At 40.6% G+C, this 18,264-nt stretch overlaps 1 protein-coding gene across 10 annotated transcripts in view; it reads left to right on the forward strand.

Moving 5' to 3' along the window:
- Positions 1 to 18,264, forward strand: part of STS (steroid sulfatase) — a 352,626-nt gene that overhangs the window by 209,011 nt on the left and 125,351 nt on the right. Inside the window, exon 11 of one of the 10 annotated variants that reach the window (XM_063635333.1) lies at positions 8,488 to 9,869. The exons of 7 other annotated variants lie outside the window; for them this stretch is intronic. In XM_063635333.1, coding sequence (XP_063491403.1) covers positions 8,488 to 8,531 — 44 coding nt within the window. In that variant the 3' untranslated portion in view covers positions 8,532 to 9,869. Of the gene's footprint in view, positions 1 to 8,487; positions 9,873 to 18,264 lie in introns of those variants that run through there. 2 more of the 10 variants (XM_055269314.2, XM_063635337.1) reach the window with 2 other exon arrangements.

Genomic DNA, 18,264 nt, shown 5'->3' on the forward strand with positions numbered 1-18,264 from the left:
AGCGGAGGGCAAGTGAGCAAAGCTTCATCTATATTTACGGCCTCTCTCCATTACTCACGTTACCACCCGAGCACCACCTGCTGTCAGATGAGCAGCCACATTAGATTCTCATAAGAGAAAGAACCCTATTGTAAACTGCACATGCGAGGGATCTAGGTTGTGCGCTCCTTATGAGAATCTTATGCCTGATGATCTGTCACTGTCTCCTGTTACCCCCAGATGGAACTGTCTAGTTGCAGGAAAACTAGCTCAGGGCTCTCACTGATCCTACATTATGGTGAGTTGTATAATTATTTTATTATATATTAGAATGTAATAATAATAGAAATAAAGTGCACAATAAATGTAATGTATTTGAATCATCCCAAAACCATCCGCCACCCCCAGTTTGTGGAAAAATTGTCTTTTAGTCCCTGGTGCCAAAATGTTTGGGAACTGCTGCTCTATGGATACTCTGCTTGTTGTCATTGAATACAGAAAATTGAGATAAGAGCTCAGAGGAGGGCCTAAGGGATGAATGGTAATATGTTAGTCCGTTGTCATGCTGCTAATAAAGACGTACTCAAGACTGGGTAATTTATAAAGAAAAGACGTTTAGTTGACTCACAGTTCCACAGAGCTGGGGAGGCCTCAGGAAACTTACAATCATGATGGAAGGGGAAGCAAAAATGTCCTTCTTCACATGGTGGCAGCAAGGAGAAGTGCAGAGCAAAGGGGAGGAAAAGTCCCTTATAAAACCATCAGATCTCATGAGAACTCACTATCACAAGAACAGCATGGAGGTAACCACCCCCCATGATTCAGTTACCTTTCACTGGGTCCCTCCCATGACATATGGTGATTATGGGAACTACAATTCAAGATGAGATTTCAGTGGGGACACAGCCAAACCATATCATTCTGCCCCTGGCCCCTCCCAAATCTCATGTCCTCACATTTCAAAACACAATCATGCCTTCCCAACAGTCCCCCAAAGTCTTAACTCATTCCAGCATTAACTCAAAAGTCCACGTCCAAAGTCTCATCTGAGACAAGGAGAGTTCCTTCTGTCTATGAGCCTGTGAAATCAAAAGCAAGTTAGTTACTTCCTACATACAATGGGGATGCAGACATTGGGTAAATACACACCCATTCCAAATGGGATAAATTGGTCAAAACAAAGGGGTTACCGGCCCCATACAAGTCCGAAATCCAATAGGGCAGTCATTAAATCTTAAAGTTCCAAAATCATCTCCCTTGACTCCATGTCTCACATCCAGGTTATGCTGATGCAAGAGGTGGGCTCCCATGACCTTGGGCAGCTCTGCCCCTGTGGCTTTGCAGGATACAGCCTCCCTCCTGGCTGCTTTCTTCGGCTAGTGTGGAGTGTCTGCGGCTTTTCCAGGTGCACAGTGCAAGCTGCAAACATTTTATGATAGTTCTTTGGATTTCAAAAAGATGCTTTGATTTACTGGTACTGTTTTAAATAGAAGTCATGTGCATTAATTCTTTAAAGGCTATCAGCTGTGTGGAGGTGGAAGTCAGATAAAGATAAAAATATAGTGAAGTCTACCATCAATTAATTGTGGCCCAGGATTGATTATAAGTGATTCTGCAATTCTAGTATAAATGAGTGAAAATGCAGAGTTGGTTAATCTGAGCAACAAACATAATTATTACTATTATTACTAAATATTGAGGTTCTTTTTGAAATATTGCATTTTGTTTCACTGGATTCTATGAGGATAATAGATTTCAAAATATATTACACATATGGAAAGATGATGTTTTTAATGGCATTTGAAAATTTTGAATTTTCCAATGAATATGTTTTTATCATATATTATTTGAATTCCCTATAAACTTTGTCACTTTTGAAATACTTTTTAAAATAGTACCTGTGCAGTACTCTAGTAGATGCAATATTTTAGTTTTGTTGATCAGATCTTAGTCTTAGCAAAATATTAAACAATGACACAATATTTAAAGCCACACTATTTCAGCAACCTTTGAAATAATACCATGTAACTCGTGTTTAATATTTCTAATTAGTTCATGAGATTCTTGCATCTTGTGCTTTTCTTTCAAAGTCAAGTTGTAAACTATGCCGTTAATGCAAAGTGTAGGCTCTGCGTTAATATCTGAAGGCATTCTGCAGCAAGGTTTGAAAGTACCCTTGTCTGGTGCCTCTCAGGCTGATGTGCATGAAGGTGACAGGTACCATAGGAAAAGGCTGGGGAAAGTCAGAGCTTGAAATAATTCAGTAAAGGGCACTGGTGGCACTGGTGGCATTTTTTCAGACAAGGGAAATGCATTGGGTCAGTAACTACTAAGGGAAAGCCGATCAGACAGGCCATCCATTAGAGCTTGTATCAGGGAGAGCTGTTCACATTGTCACATCGGGGCAGAGACAAAGTGAGCTCTGTAGCACATCCCATTGCACTGAAGGGAAGAAGAGGGCAGTGTCTGGGTCCACGTGCAGGTGTTACAGGCAGGGATATGGGTGGTAGTTGATGAGTCTCATGGATCCCAGACATGGTTCTAAATGCTTCAGTGGATTCGTCTATTTAATCTTCACTGTACATCTGTTAGATAGCTGTTATTATTGTCCTCTTACATAGGAGGATCCAGGCATAAAACAACAGTACATACATTGCTTTATGCTTAGATTTATGGAATGCTCTTTTGGTTAATCAAAAAGGAAATGGATAGATTCATGACCTTCATATATGACTGTGCATGCTGTGTACTGCACAACTCCAGGAGGCAGCATTAACATAATCTGCAGTGGGAAGAACATTTTCTAAATTTGTGCAGTGCACAACCTGTGCCACCATATGTAGCAATATCCATTAGATAGCGATGTTGCAAAAATAGAGGGATATGTAAGTAATGGACACAACTGACTACCTTGATTTTTCTAGCAAGGGACACAGGAGTACGGTTTGTAAAACCCATGGATGAATCTATGAACTAATGTATTGACATGAGGCATTCTGGAGTGAAAAAGGTAATCCGAGTGTACAGATCATTAAAATAGAGCTAAAATTCACCAAGAGTTGACGTATTGCATTGAGGGAAAAAACAGCACATGGTTTTGTGGTTATCTGTTGCTTTGCTGTTCTCTGGGCATCACCACACTGTCTGCTAAAGGTTTCCGGCCCTTCGTGAGCTGTGAGGAGACATGTCACAGGCTGCTTCAGAGCTACAGCATCTGTCACCAGCACCTTCTCAACATCCCACACAGAGGCTGCTCCCTCTGGCTGGTCTCGGAGTTAAGATGACACCAAACAGAGTCCAGATAACTTAGGAGTAATACACAGTGTGAGCAAGAAAGCAAGCTTCGTTGCTGAAGGCACTGAGATTTGGATATTTTTCCTGCAGCCTAGATACATTCATTCTGAGCAACGTATGTTACCATTCTGTTTCTGCAAAGGAATGAGTATTGCATTTTGCAAAATATTTCATTTCCCATTTTTATCCCTCAGGGAGTTTATAGCTAAAGGATCCTGGGATATTTTGGACCATGGAATATCCGAGGCTTAATCAGACTTGGAAAAATAATTCAGATAGTTGGAGGAAAGGAAAAATGAGAATGGCTTTGGGCCAGGTAAAAACAAAACAACACTAATGCTGAGATTCACTGTGTCTTCAGAAATATACACATCTACTAACTTATACCGAGTGAATCTTAGGGAGGTGAATGGCACTTCATTTGGTAACGTCTTATGCCACATGGAAACTGAAGGATTGTACAACTTCAGATCCCTTTGTTTTAACAACTATAGGAAGCCGTGCGTTTTAATGTCACTTTAAATGTGTTTAAAATATTTAATCCTACTTAATTGTATGTTAAATTTTTTGACAATCCTTTTAAAGTGAAAATAATATCTAGTAGGAACAATAATATTCGTGTGCATCCTACTTATTAGTGCTTTGAATGCAAGTAAATGGTCTTTTGACCCTTTCTCATTTAAATTGTTTGCCTTTTTTTCATCCCAGTCATGCTGAGTGAATTCTGGTGTTTAAAAAATTATATAGTGCTATTATTTTCCATGACAATGCTTTAAAGCGTAACTTGTGTGGGGAAGCATATTTAAAATTTTATGGTATTATTTCCATCACAGCAAAGCAATGTTAAAGCTTTGCCAGGGTTATAATGGCTCCTTTTGTGTAAAGTTCATGAAATTCAACAGTGATGACACTTAGAAGAGAGCTACCAGCCCCAAATGAGACAAGGACTTCTGTGTCAAAATGGGAGAAGGGAGTGGAAAGGCAAGAGAAAGATTAGTAGGAGACGCGTAGGCAAACCTTAGTCATCCACGTACGTTTATGATACAGTTATCTTAAAGATAAAATAGAGGGTGAGAGAACCAACATGCTATCAGTCTCAGGGTGACAATTACCCTGTAATAGTCTATCTTCAACTATCTTAGATAATGCATAAGAAAGTGCTTGATGAATCATTCCGTCCTAACCACTATTTAAGCTCCAGGGCAGAGAAAAGAACCAGAATTTCAGATCCTCACCCCTCACTTCTTGTATGTCTAAAATGTGCAGAGATGTAATGTCAGCTCATCACTTACCATGGCATAAAAATACATATTTCTCTGCAAAAGTTCATCTCGGCGCCTCTCTGCTCCACAGAAGTTTTCTAAAAATAAGAGAAATCCCTTTTGGAGATGCAGAGATTTATTCTAGAAAATGACAATGCTCTTGGATTATCTTTCAATGAGATTTGGCAATGAGCGATGTCCCTAACAGCTAGATGACTTGATGCCCTTTCTGGAATATAATGGCAATGACAAATCTATTTTTGCTTCAGCCCAGCAGCTATGTTAATGTGCACTCTGTGAGTGCTGAAGACACTTACTACTGCCCATCCATTTTGAAACCTTTAATAAGAAGCATGGAGTTAGATCTGTCCTCTTTCCTTCTGTTGTACATCGAGAGACTAGCCTCTGTGGCTAAGCTTCCAATCTCGCCCTTTTACACTATAACCACAGAAATGTGCATACGATGGAGGGAAAAGGATTAGACTCTGCAAATTCACATTGCCCCGTGTCACCAATTTTGAGGATTAAGTTTCAACACAAAACAATTCAGTTCCATAACAAAAGTCACTCTAGTGTCTGAGAAGGGTAGACGGTGAAGACAGAGGTGGCTGAATTTTAAGGCATTATTGTGATTAAATGCAATTATCTTACATAACACATTTTAATTATGCCAATAAGAGAGGATTGCCCAATTACAAAATGTTTTCAGCAGGACCATATTAACACTCATGTGATGTATCTTTCCTCCTGTTTTAACTGTAGTGTGTAAGGATAAATACAAATTGAAATAGTACTCTAGGCTATTTCCTGCTTGGTCAATGAATATTTTTCTGAACCATAAAATATGGATTTGCCAATTTAGGGAGTTAATAACATTGCCCTAGATTTTCTTTTATCTTGGCAGAAGAACAGAGTTCTTTTCAGCGTGGACCTCAGTTCTCTGATTACCTTGTGGTCCATTTTAGTTGCCAATACCTTAGATGTTACAAAAGCAAGACAGCTTCATCAAACACTAAAATATGACATGAACCACTACAGGAGACTCTTTGCATTTTGCATTTTTATATTAAATGTGATAATAGTATAGATCATTTATTTATAATTTGCATGGAATTGCACTGTGCTCATGCTGAAAGGAAAATGCTTTCACTCTGCCCATTGAAGCCTCAGCAATTTGGAATGAAAACTTAAAATAAAATAATCTAAGGCATGTTTTTTGAGAGAGACTCCCATGAAAATTTAATTTTAAAACCTAAACTCATCTATGTGCTTTCAAATAGAGTACAAGATAGAAAGAGTGCATTGTAATCGCTGGGCATATTTTTAAGAAAAATATTTTATTGTGGAAAATTTCAAACAAACACAAAAATAGAAAGAATGTAATATTGAATCCCCACAACTTTATTCCCAAGCGTCAATAATTGTCACCATTTTATCTATCTTCAAACACAATCGTGGTTATGATATTTTAAAATTTTGGATTGTCGTCCATGAACAGAAAATAAGGATTTTAATGTTTCGTGATATACTGCATAAATTGCTATGGCAATGTGTTTCTTCAAAGTATATATATTTTCATAAAGGTAAATAGTAAAGGAGTTAAATTTAATAAAGACATAAACCATATTGGTATCTTCTGTGTGTCAAACCATCTCAAAACTTAGTGGCCTAATGCTATACCCGCATATTTAACTGCTGGTCTTGTGGGTTGACATTTTGGTTCAGCTGAGTGGTTTTTCTTAGATGACTTTGGCTGGGCCTGCTTCAACATCTGACACTGGTTGATGAACAACTGGGCTACCTGGTTTATGATGGCCTCATCTGGAAAGGCAGGAACACCTAGGGCCTCTCTGCTGCATTCTCCAGCAGGCTAGCCCAGCCAGTCCTCAAGGCTATAATTCTAGTGGTTCCAAGATCAGCAAGAGAGGACAAGCCCAGTGTGCAGATACCTTGCAAATCTATGCTTGTGTCTGCTTGCTCTAGAGCCCAAACAAGTCACCCGGCTAAGCCCAGCTGCAAGGGTAGATATAAAGACAACTCTTAAAGGGAGTAGCTGCAAAGGCACATTACAAAACAAAACAAAACAAAACAAAAGAAAAAACAAAAAAGAATATGCATGCAAACGAGGGAAGATTCTGTGGCCAGTTTTACAATCTACTTCATAAAGTTAAAAGTCTTATCAAAAGGAGATGAAGTTGACATAGCAAATTAGGACTTCCAAAAACTCTCTTCTCTGTGAAATCAATAATAAAGCTAGAGAAAATTGTCAGAAATAACTTTTACAGAACTCTGGAAATTAGCCAAAGGCTTGTTGCATCCCCTGGGAAGAACGGTGGGATCTCAGTAAGAAGAGTGTGCTCGTTGGCATTTGAGCTTACCTTGAGCTTACCCTAGTGCAAGCCTGTATTCTCCCACTGAATGGTGGCTGGAAAAACAGCAGCCCGTGGGTTCTCTAGCAGGCAGCAGAGGGAGCGGAGTGTGGCTGGAGCTCCAGGAAATCCTCATTCCTAATGCTGGTGTATTTATCTGTGTTTGACCTGATATGGAGTTGCCTAGTACAAAGAAATCTTTTCTCTGAGGGAATGAAGCCCTGATACGTATAATACATGGATAAATGTGGAAAATAATGCTCAATAAAAGAGCCTGATACAAGGAAACACAACATCTAGGATCCATTTATATAAAATGTTCAGAACAGGCAAACCCATAGAAACAGAAAAGAGAGATAGCCTTTGACAGAGGCTGGAGGGAGGAGGGATAAGGAGCGACCTCTCATGGGTAAAGGGTTTCTTTTTCCAGGGATGAAAATATTCTGAAATTAGGTGTTGGTGCTGGTTGCACAATTTTGTGATAGAAAAACCACTGAATTGTCCAGGTTTAGATGCTAAATATTATGGGATGTGAATTGTCTCTGATTTTTTAAAAAATGAAATCCACCATTTCAATTAAAAAAGATAAAGTAGGCTGGGCATGGTGGCTCATGCCTGTAATCCCAAAACTTTGGGGGGCTGAGGCGGGCAGATGGCTTGAGCCCAGGAGTTTGAGACCAGCCTGGGCAACATGGTGAAACCCCGTATCTACTAAAAGTACAAAAATGTGGCAGGCACCTCTAATCCCAGCTACTTGGGAGGTGAAGGTTGCAGTGAGCTGAGATTGCACCACTGCACTCCAGCCTGGGCGACAGAGCAAGACTACATCTCAAAAAAAAAAAAAAAAAAAAAAAAGAAAAATAGAAAAATTAGCCTGGTGTGCTGACGTGTACCTGTAGTTCCAGCTATTCAGGAGGCTGAGGCAGGAAGATCACTTGAGTCCAGGAGGTTGAGGTTGCAGTGGGTTGAGATTGTGCCACTGCACTCCAGCCTGGGCAACAAAGTAAGACTCTGTCTGTAAAAAAATTAATTAATTTTAAAAAGTAAATTTCTTTTGCCATCAGTTATTCAAAATGGACTCTCTAGAGTGCCGTCATTGCAAAATTGTCCAACTTCTATGCCATCTTTAGGATGGATTCCTGGAGTGTTGATGGCACTTTCTTTAGTTTGCCTTGTTGGACAAATTCCCATGTCTGTATTCCAGCTACGCTTCCTGCTTTGAATGCTCCCTTCTCTACGCACCTTAGTTACAGTCCCAAAATTATGAACCACAGTTTATCTTAGAGGTCTCAGCTCCATCATCTCCTCTCTATAAAACTCGCTTCCACCTTGGAACCCGTTACTGCTGCTGTTATATCTTTTGTAACAGATGATTTCAACTAGATGTGTTTTAAACTGCCAACTCATTCAAAAAGGGACCAATTTCTATTCATGTTTGTATCCAAAGTGCACAGCATGGTGCCTGACACCTTAGCAGGAATCTTTCATCTTCTCTGGGCACAGTGAAGGTTATGTCCCCCTCAGTCTCTGCAACATTTAGTCCAGACCAGCACTCACTGCCCATTTTTCCTTCTCTGCCCAAGGTTGTAAAGGCAACTTAAAAATGGAGTTGTCCCAAAGGAGTTGAAGACTTATTTACATGCAAAAACCTGGCCACGGATGTTTATAGCAACCTTATTCACAATGATGAATTGGAAGCAATGAAGATGTCCTTCAGTAAATCAGTGGATGAGTAGATGAGTGGTACATCCAGACAACTGAGTATTATTCAGCACCTAAAAGAAATGAACTGTCAGGCCACAAGAAGGCATGGAGGAAACTTAAATGCATATCACTAAGTGAAAGAAGCCAGTCTCAAAAGGCTCATACTGTATGATTTCAACTATGGGACATTCTGGAAAAGGGAAAACTATGAGAACAGTAAAAAACAAATCAGTAGTTGCCAGGGGGAAGAAGGAGGGGTGAATAGGTGGAGCACAGAAGATTTTTAGGGTAGAACACAGTGAACCTACCCTGTGTGACATTATATAATGGTGGATCCATGTCATTATACATTTGTCCAAACCCGTAGAATGTACAACACCCAGAGTGAGCCCTAATGTAGATGGCGGTGATGATGATGTGTCGATGTAGGTTCATCAGTTGTAACAAATGCACTGCTCTGGTGAATGAAGTTGATGATGGGGGAGGCTGTGCATGAATTGGGGAAGGGATATAGAGGAAATGTCTATACCTTTGACACAGTTGTGCTATGAATGTAAAATTGCTCTGAAAGTAGTATTAACTCTTACATACATAAAAAATAAGGTTTTAACTCATAATAAGCATACACACCGAGTGATGACACTTGAACTGTAAGCTGGCCACCTAGGTGAACTCATTCAGTTTTCCCTCGGTTCTAAGATATAGAGTGTACTCTTCTATCCAGAATGTGCATTTTTTATCTGACTTGAACCTGAACCCCAACAGAATGCCACCCCAAGTCCAATAAGCCTATTTCACTTTGCCCATGTGAACAATACTCCACTATGGGGCCCACCATTTAATGCAATATGAACAGTGCTCCCTGGACTTGTGTACTATAGCCATCCGCTGCTCCAAATCCTTCCTTTGCTCGGAATCTCTGGCCAACTCTATCCTATCCAGCTCATAGCTGTGTCCCCACCCAAATCTCATCTTGAATTGTAACTCCCACAATTCTCACATGTCCTGGGAGAAACCTGGTGGGAGGTAATTGAATCATGGGGACAGGTATTTCTTATGCTGTTCTCATGATAGTGAATAAGTCTCATGAGATCTGATGGTTTTAAAAATGGGAGTTTCCCTGCACAAGCTCTCTCTCTCTTTGCCTGCCACCATCTATGTAAGATGTAACTTGCTTCTCCTTGCCTTTTATCTTCCAACATGATTGTGAGGCCTTCCCAGCCACGTGGAACTGTAAGTCCAATAAACGTCTTCCTTTTGTAAATTGCCCAGTCTCGGGTATGTCTTTATCAGCAGCATGAAAACAAACTAATACAATAAATTGGTACCAGTAGAGTGGGGTGCTGCTAAAAAGAAATCTGAAAATGTGGAAGCAACTTTGAAACTGGGTAACAGGCAGAGGTTGCAACAGTTTGGAGGGGTTGGAAGAAGACAGGAAAATATGGGAGAGTGTGGAACTCCCTAGAGACTTGTTGAATGAAATTGACCAAAATGCTGATAATGACATAGACAATGAAATCCAGGCTGAGGTGGTCTCAGATGGAGAAGAGGAACTTGTTGGGAACTGGAGCAAAGGTAACTCTTGTGATGTTTTAGCAAAGAGACTGGTGGCATTTTTCCCCTGCCCTGGAAATTTGTGGAACTTTGAACTTGAGAGAGATGATTTAGGATATCTGGCAGAAGAAATTTCTAAGCAGCAAAGCATTCAAGATGTGACTTGGGTGCTGTTAAAGGCATTCCGTTTTATAAGGGAAGCAGAGTGTAAATGTTCAGAAAATTTGCAGGCTGACAATGTGATAGAAAAGAAAATCCCATTTTCTGAGGTGAAATTCAAGCCAGCTGCAGAAATTTGCATAAGTAATGAGGATCCGATTGGTAATCCCCAAGACAATGGGAAAAATATCTCCAGGGCATGTCAGAGGTCTTCACGGCAACCCCTCCCATCACAGGCCTGAAGGCCTAGGAGGAAATAGTGGTTTCATGGGCCAAGCCCAGGGTTCCCATGTGGTGTGCAGCCTAGGGACTTGGTGCCCTGTGTCCCAGCTGCTCCAGCCATGGCTGAAAAGGCCTAACATAGAGCTCTGGCCATGGCTTCAGAGGGTGGAAGCCCCAAGCCTTGGTAGCTTCCACATGGTATTGAGCCTGCGAGTGCACAGAAGTCAAGAATTGAGATTTGGGAACATCTGCCTAAATCTCAGAAGAGGTATGGAAACTCGTGGATGCCCAGGCAGAAGTTTGCTGTAGAAGTGGGGCCCTCATGGAGAACCTCTTCTAGGGCAGTGTGGAAGGCAAACATGGGGTCAGAGCCCCCACACAGAGTCCCTATTGAAACACTGCCTGGTGGAGCTGTGAAAAGAGGGCCACTGTCCTCCAGACCCCAGAATGGTAGATCCACTGACAGCTTGCACCATGCACCTGGAAAAGCCGCAGACAATGCCAGCCTGTGAAAGCAGCTGGGAGAGAGGCTGTACCCTGCAAAGCCACAGGTGCAGAGCTTCCCAAGACTATGGGAACCTACCACTTGCATCAGCATGACCTGCATGTGAAACATAGAGTCAAAGGAGATCATTCTGGAGCTTTAGGATTTGACTGCCCCACTGGATTTTGGACTTACATGGAGCCTATAGCCCCTTTGTTTTGGTCAATTTCTCCCATTTGGAATGGCTGTATTTACCCAATACCTATACCCCGTTGTATCTAGAAAGTAACTAACTTGCTTTTGATTTTACAGACTCATAGGTGGAAGGGACTTGCCTTGTCTCAGTGAGACTTTGGACTGTGGACTTTTGAGGTAATGCTGAAATGAGTAGAGACTTCGGGGGACTGTTGGGAGGTCATGATTGGATTTGAAAAGTAAGGACATGAGATTTGGAGGGGCCAGAGGTGGAATTATATGGGTTGGCTGTGTCCCCACCCAAATCTCATCTTGCATTGTAACTCCCACAATTCCCGCGTGTCATGGGAGGAAACTGGTGGGAGATAATTGAATCATGGAGGTGGGTTTTTCCCGTGCTGTTTGCGTGATAGTGAATAAGTCTCATGAGATCTGATGTTTTTAAAAATGGGAGTTTCTCTGCGCAAACTCTCTCTCTTTGCCTGCCACCATCCATGTAAGACGTGACTTGCTCCTCCTTGCCTTCTGCCATGATTGTGAGGCCTCCCCAGCCATGTGGAACTATAAGTCTATTAAACCTCTTTCTTTCCAGTTTCAGGGTATGTCTTTATCAGCAGCATGAAAACAGACTAATACACCAGCTTATCCCAGCTCTAACTGACAGCCTCAAGTGCACAGATTTCTGGCCACTCTTTTTTGGGGGCTCTTTCTCAACCTGGCTCTGAATAATTAAACTTATTCTCAAACTTTCAATCCAAACTTTACTTATCTCCTCCAGTTTGGCTTTATAGTTTAAACTTGGCTGAGAATTTGCCCCACTATAGTTAAACTTGTCCCTTCGAATGGAAATTAATCCCCTGTATTCATTCTCATTCTCACTAGCTCCTGTAACTCTCTTGTCCCCATTTCTACATGGGCATTTATCAGAAACTCTTTATGTCTCTTACCTAAGATGCAATGACTTTTGCAAAGCAATCTAGATAAAATTATTTAAAAACTGAGTAGCTAACATGATCTTTGAAAGAAGCATGTATTTTTGGACTCTCTCTTATCTGAGGTGCAAATCACTCTAGATACCATTACTGAGCTCAGCTGCCATTCAATGTAGTCTGAATTGCCTGCATAAAAATGACTACCTTATAAGAAATTATTCCATAAGAATCATCATGGTCTAAATGTATATATCCAATATATTTGTGTAATTTTTCATTGACCTAAAAATCTCACTTTATAAGTGACTGTTTTGATGTCATCAACATTTGTATCCACTTCTTTTTTAGAGGACGATGTCTTATCTTTCTTTAGGCTACCCTGAAATAAACAAAATAGCTCATGGAATTTCCTGTGTTAGCAGATTCTAGGCTTTCCACAGGTTCTAGACCCCAAGTGATACATTGGTATATTTGGAAAGGTAGATTTTTAGCAATAAAAAAATGAAAATGCAGACATAGCTAGTTCTAGGAATAAATATACTGGAGCCACAAGGCAAAATCTGATTTTTTTTTTTTGCAGATAGTACAGGCTTAAAATAACTTTAACCCATCTACAAGGATAATCACAGGAACAAGGCCTTGGCCTAATTAAAATTACATATTCCAAAAGATATAGAACATAGCTTTCAGTTATCCAAGACATTAGATACTTGGTGGTTTGTCAATGATAAATAAACTTTAGCTTTATAAGTAAAGCCTTAAAAAGGACAAAATAATTTGTGTGTGTTTTCTCTTATGTGCCATTCAAATTGGTTGGTTAATTATTCCCTTATTGTCTGAGCTGTTTGGCATTTTGCAAACAGTTTTCACAAGGCTTGATGTTCTGAAGAAGGTGTAAATTTTCCAAGGTGAAGTAGAATGCATGTGAGCTAACTTATTGATGCTGGCATCATCAATTAAATAACTGGTTGTTATTGACTTACTGAACCACCAGACATGTCACAGAGGAACTCAACTCTATGTAGATTCTTAAATGAAAGAACTTGATCATTTTGGTGACTCAAAATGCAGTCAAATTTCTTAGTCATATGTCATGTGATTAATTTATGTAAGCATTTACACAAATTAGTATTTAGTTTTAAAAGTATTTCTGAATATATGGAGTTCGATGGATGTGTTTCAGAACTGACCTTTACTTGCATGGGTTTATTTTCATTCTATTGTCATTTCTTGATTTGGAGGCAGTTATTGGTGGTCTTTGGTCTTAACCTCTTTGATGCTAGTGCTTTCTTCTGTTGAATACTGTGGGCAGGAGGACCACAGGCATAGACCTTCAAAGGAGTATATCAACTCTGGCTGAGGTCCCACAGGCTTTGGCTTGAACATGTCCATGTGTCAGTCAGCTATTTCCACAATAATGCTACATAATTAGCTAGCCTCTAACTCAATGCATAAAAATACATGTTGCTTCTCATGCTCATTTTTTTCTGGGAGTCATCTATTGTGGCTTTACTCCATGTGTAACATTCAAGGCCAAGCTTGGAGGCAGAGGACAGAGCACCCAGAGGACAAGAAGAAACACAAGCTCATTTTCAGATTTAAGCCTGTAAGTGTCATTTCTGTCTACATTTATTTGGTCAGACCATGTGTCAGTGAAGTATACTCTCATGGAGCTTGAGGGAGACTGTACTACTTAGATTTTTATTGCTGTGTAATGAATTGCCACAAACGTAGCAGTCTAAAACAATACCCATTTATTATCTCAGTTCTGTAAGCCAGAAATGCAGAGGAGCTTAACTGGGATCTCTGTTCCAGTTCTTACCAGAATGAAATTTATGTATCATCTAGGACTTCTGGTCTCACCTGGAGCTGAAGGTTCTCTGCCAAGATCAATGATTATTGGCAGAATTATTTTACTTCTCACACTGTCCACATGGGTTCCTCCATCTTAATTTTTTTTTTTGAGACAGGATCTCACACTGTCACCCAGGCTGGAGTACAGTGGTGTGACCACGGCTCACTGCAGCCTTGTCCTCCCCAGGCTCAGGTGATCCTCCCACCTCAGCCTCCCGAGTAGCTGGGACTACAGGTATTCACCACCACACCAGGCTGATTTTTTTTTCTTTTGCATTTTTTGTAGAAGTGGGGTTTCTCCATGTTGCCCAGGCTAGTCTCAAACTCCTGGGCTCAAGCAATCCTCAGCCTCCCAAAGTGCTGGGATTACAAGCATTAGCCACCACACCCAACCAGGTTCTTCCATCTTTAAAACAGCAATGGAAGGTCAAGTCCTTTCTCACACTTCAAATCTCTCTGATATTATCCTCTGTCTTTTTCTTACTTCTAAGAGCTCATGTTATTACACTGAATCCACCAGGTAATCCAGGGTAATCTCCAGTTGAGTAGGAAGCTTATTAAGTGAGCTCGAGTAATCTTATTCAGTCAGAAGATAAGTTCAACTAATTCAGCTGAAGTTATTCAACTTAAGTTATTATAACTTGGAGGATACATTCAACTGATTAGTAACCTTAATTACATCTGCAAAATCCTTTTTGCTATGTAACCTGCTTATAACCACAGGACCAGCCCCAGGAAGTGAAAGTCATGATGGTGAAAATTCTGCCTACCCCAGAAACAGAGGCAAATATTTGCTGAACAATGTCCTACCTCACCCTAGCCCTAATCTGACCTAAAACATCACCATGACCTCCCCAGTGTTCTTGCTCCATGTGACCAATTCTCTTCCACTCTTTCAGGGAAGTCCTAATTGGGAAATGAGGTTATTTCAACTTTTTAAAACATCTTATTGGTTACCAGCATGGGCAACATAGTAAGACTCTGTCCGTACAAAAATATTCAAAAGTTAGCCAGGTTGGTGGCATGTGCCCATAGTCCTAGCTACTCAGGAGCCTGAGGTGGGAGGATCACTTGAGCATAGGAGTTTGAGGCTTCAGTGACCTGTAATCACATCACTGCACTGAGTGTTAGGCAACAGAGCGAAACTCTGTATCTAAAAAACAAAATAAGATATACAAAATAAAGTATCTCATTGGCTAAAATGTAGTCACACAACCAAGCCACAGAGGAGGTTGGGAAATGTAGTCTTTAGCAGACTAGCTACATGCTCAAATAAAAAAGTTCTATAATTGTGAAAGAAATGCAGAATAGATGTTGGCTTAACACTGCAGGTAGTAAGGGCTGCCAGTGTTAAGCCAATATCTATTGTAATGGCTTACTTACGTTCTGGTATGTCATCAGTCTTGCTTACATTACATCATTTTATTCTTATATCCATGAGGGAGTGACAGTTTTCTCAATTAACAACTGAGAAAAACCTATGATACTTGAGGGTATTAGTGTTTAGTGGGTGGGTAAAGTAGGGAAGAAATTCTAGGCAGAAGGTGGTAGGGGAGACAAGAGAGACAGGGTGAAATATTATTCTACAGTTTAGCAATTGCAGTTTCTTTAATATTCTTGTGCCTATGTCTGTGCGTGTGTCCGAATTTGTGTGTGTTCATGTGTCTGTGTATGTGAGTATGCCTTTGTATGTGTTAATTATTACGGCTGACAATGAGAGCTATAGTTCAAGAGACTAGCATTGTAAGGTTTTAAGAAGGGGGCTAAAATATTTCTCAGAAATTAAACATTGGAACTGTTTCTTTGTTGCACCTCTGGTGCCTACAGAACCCATATGGATCAGCTGGGTGAAAGGTGACATACATAAAAGGCATGGTGGCTCACCCCTGTAATCCCAGCACTTTTGGAGGCCAAGGTGGAAGGATTGCTTGAGCCCAGGAGTTTGAGACCAGCAACACAGCAAGACCTTGTCTCTACAAAAAATAAAACAAATTATATAGCTGGTCTTGGTGGTGCATACCTGTAATTCCAACTACTTGGGAGTCTGAGGAAGACGGATCAGTTGACCCTAGGAGTTTGAGGCTGCAGTAAGCCATGATGGTGCCACTGCACTCCAGCTTGGGCAACAGAGTGAGACCTTGTCTCAAAAAAAAAAAAAAAAAAAAAAAAAAAAGTAAAGTGTTTTGTAATTAAAACGAGTCACTCAAGATATCACTGCCCAGACAAGGGATACCCAAAACTATTTTACTGGAAGGGAAAAAATATTTAACTTCGTACGATGTTCCATAAAACTGCAGAAATGCTTCCTTATGTTTCTGCAATTTGTGCTCCTGTAATTCAAAGAGGGAAAGTAATGAATATGCGTGGAGTTTCCCTTCCAGAATTGAAAGCATCCTTTTTGCAAAGGGCTCATGTCTCTTCCTGGGTGAATAAGGATGATAGGACCCTTCTGCAGAGGGGCTCAGCCCTGTTTCTCCCTTCTTCCTGCCTCCTTCCTTTGCACAGACTGTCTTTGGAAGCACCTCCAGCATCATGTCACAAGGCAAATGTAAGTCACATTAGGACTATAAATGAATTGGAGGAGTAGCAGATGCAATAAACTGGTTGCTGTCTTGAGATATGACATCTATACCAACCAATATATCTCAGAGGAAAGACGGCTGTTCCTCTTTCCTCCTTATTTATTCTGAGGCACTGTATAAAATGCTCTACCATCAAATAAATGATGGCAGAACAGAAAGTGGAGATGCTATAAATTTCATGCTTGGCAGCTTGCACTAGAGGTATTTCAAGGTAATGACTCTACCTAGAACTTTTCTAGAATGACCCCTGTCAAAGCCCCTATTCAGAAGCTATGTTCACTTCTGAATGAGGTGACGAGAAGCTTGGAATAGGATTAGATAATGGATACATGTACAGGCTGCTAAGATGTTTATGGCCTGTGGGGTTTGCTGTGAATGCAGGAGCTGGGCCAGTCCAATCTCTTGCCAGCAGTTTGAAATTGGGAACTTCAGAAATGGAGTCAGCCACATGTCTGGGAGAGTGCAAACCGAAACATTGTGATTCTGCAAATATACGGCTTCATTTCTAGTTCCTTGGGTGCTAGGTTGTTCCTGGTTTCCTTTCTCTGGATTTCCTGACGTTTCCATGATCTCTCATAAAAATGTGCACTTCTTGCCCAACTTGGGTTTCCTCAAGAGGGTATCTGATTTCACAAGAAAAACAACAACAGTCTCACTTTACACAAAAATTAGCTAATATGCACTGACTGTTTACTAGGTACCAGACCATATTCTAAAAACTTTATGGATATTGACTCTGTTATTTCTCAAAGGGCATTATTAGGTATTTTAGCTACATTTTAAAATGTGGAAAATGAGGCTAGGAAAGGCACATTCTTCAGTGTGACTCAGATGCCACACCCTCAGCCTCTATATTGTGTGACAAATCAGAGATTCATGTGGAAGAGTTAAGTTATATGTTATACTGAAGGAAATGTGAATTCTGTACCTGATGTATTTTATGTGTTAGTTGGTTTATTTATAATATAAGGTTCTCAGCTGTCCTGCAACAGCCACTGGACTGACAGTACATTAAAATGTAAGTGGATCCCAAGCCAGGATTTCAGTTAATTCAACTGATGACTGCTATTGGATATTCCTGAAGAGAGCGTGGATCTAGAGGGAAAAAAAAGAGAAAGCTGTGCATATGAGGGAACAATAATGATGACAACAATTACAACAATAATGTAAGGAACAGTATTAAGTGACCAAGGAAAATTGCTCAATAGACTATAACTGGACCAGGAGTGAGTTTGAATGAGTTGAGTGAGAGAAGAAGAGTAAAAGGTCAGAGCAGAACTCACTTCTGTGAGTACCAGGGGCCAAAGCCTCACTCACACTCTTACCCTCATACTTCTCCAAGTCTTCCTTCCCTGGGCAAGATCTCCCCGACTCTCTGGTCTCACAGTGAGGCAGAGAACATAGTCCTTGAAGCTTGACAAACCTACATTTAAAACTCCATGTCTGGGCTGGATGCAGCGGCACACACCTGTAATCTAGCACTTTGGGAGGCCAAGGTGGGAGGATTACTTGAGGCCAGGAGTTCAAGCCTGCAGTGAGCTAGGATTGCACCGCTGCACTACAGCCTGGGTGACAAAGCAAGACCCTGTTTCTAAAAATATACATGAAAAAAGTTAAAAATTCCATGGCTGCCAGTTTTGCGATTTTTTGCTCAGTTTCCCTTCTGTAATATGG

Source organism: Symphalangus syndactylus, chromosome X (assembly GCF_028878055.3).
Source record: "Symphalangus syndactylus isolate Jambi chromosome X, NHGRI_mSymSyn1-v2.1_pri, whole genome shotgun sequence".
Classification (NCBI taxonomy): Eukaryota; Metazoa; Chordata; class Mammalia; order Primates; family Hylobatidae; genus Symphalangus; species Symphalangus syndactylus.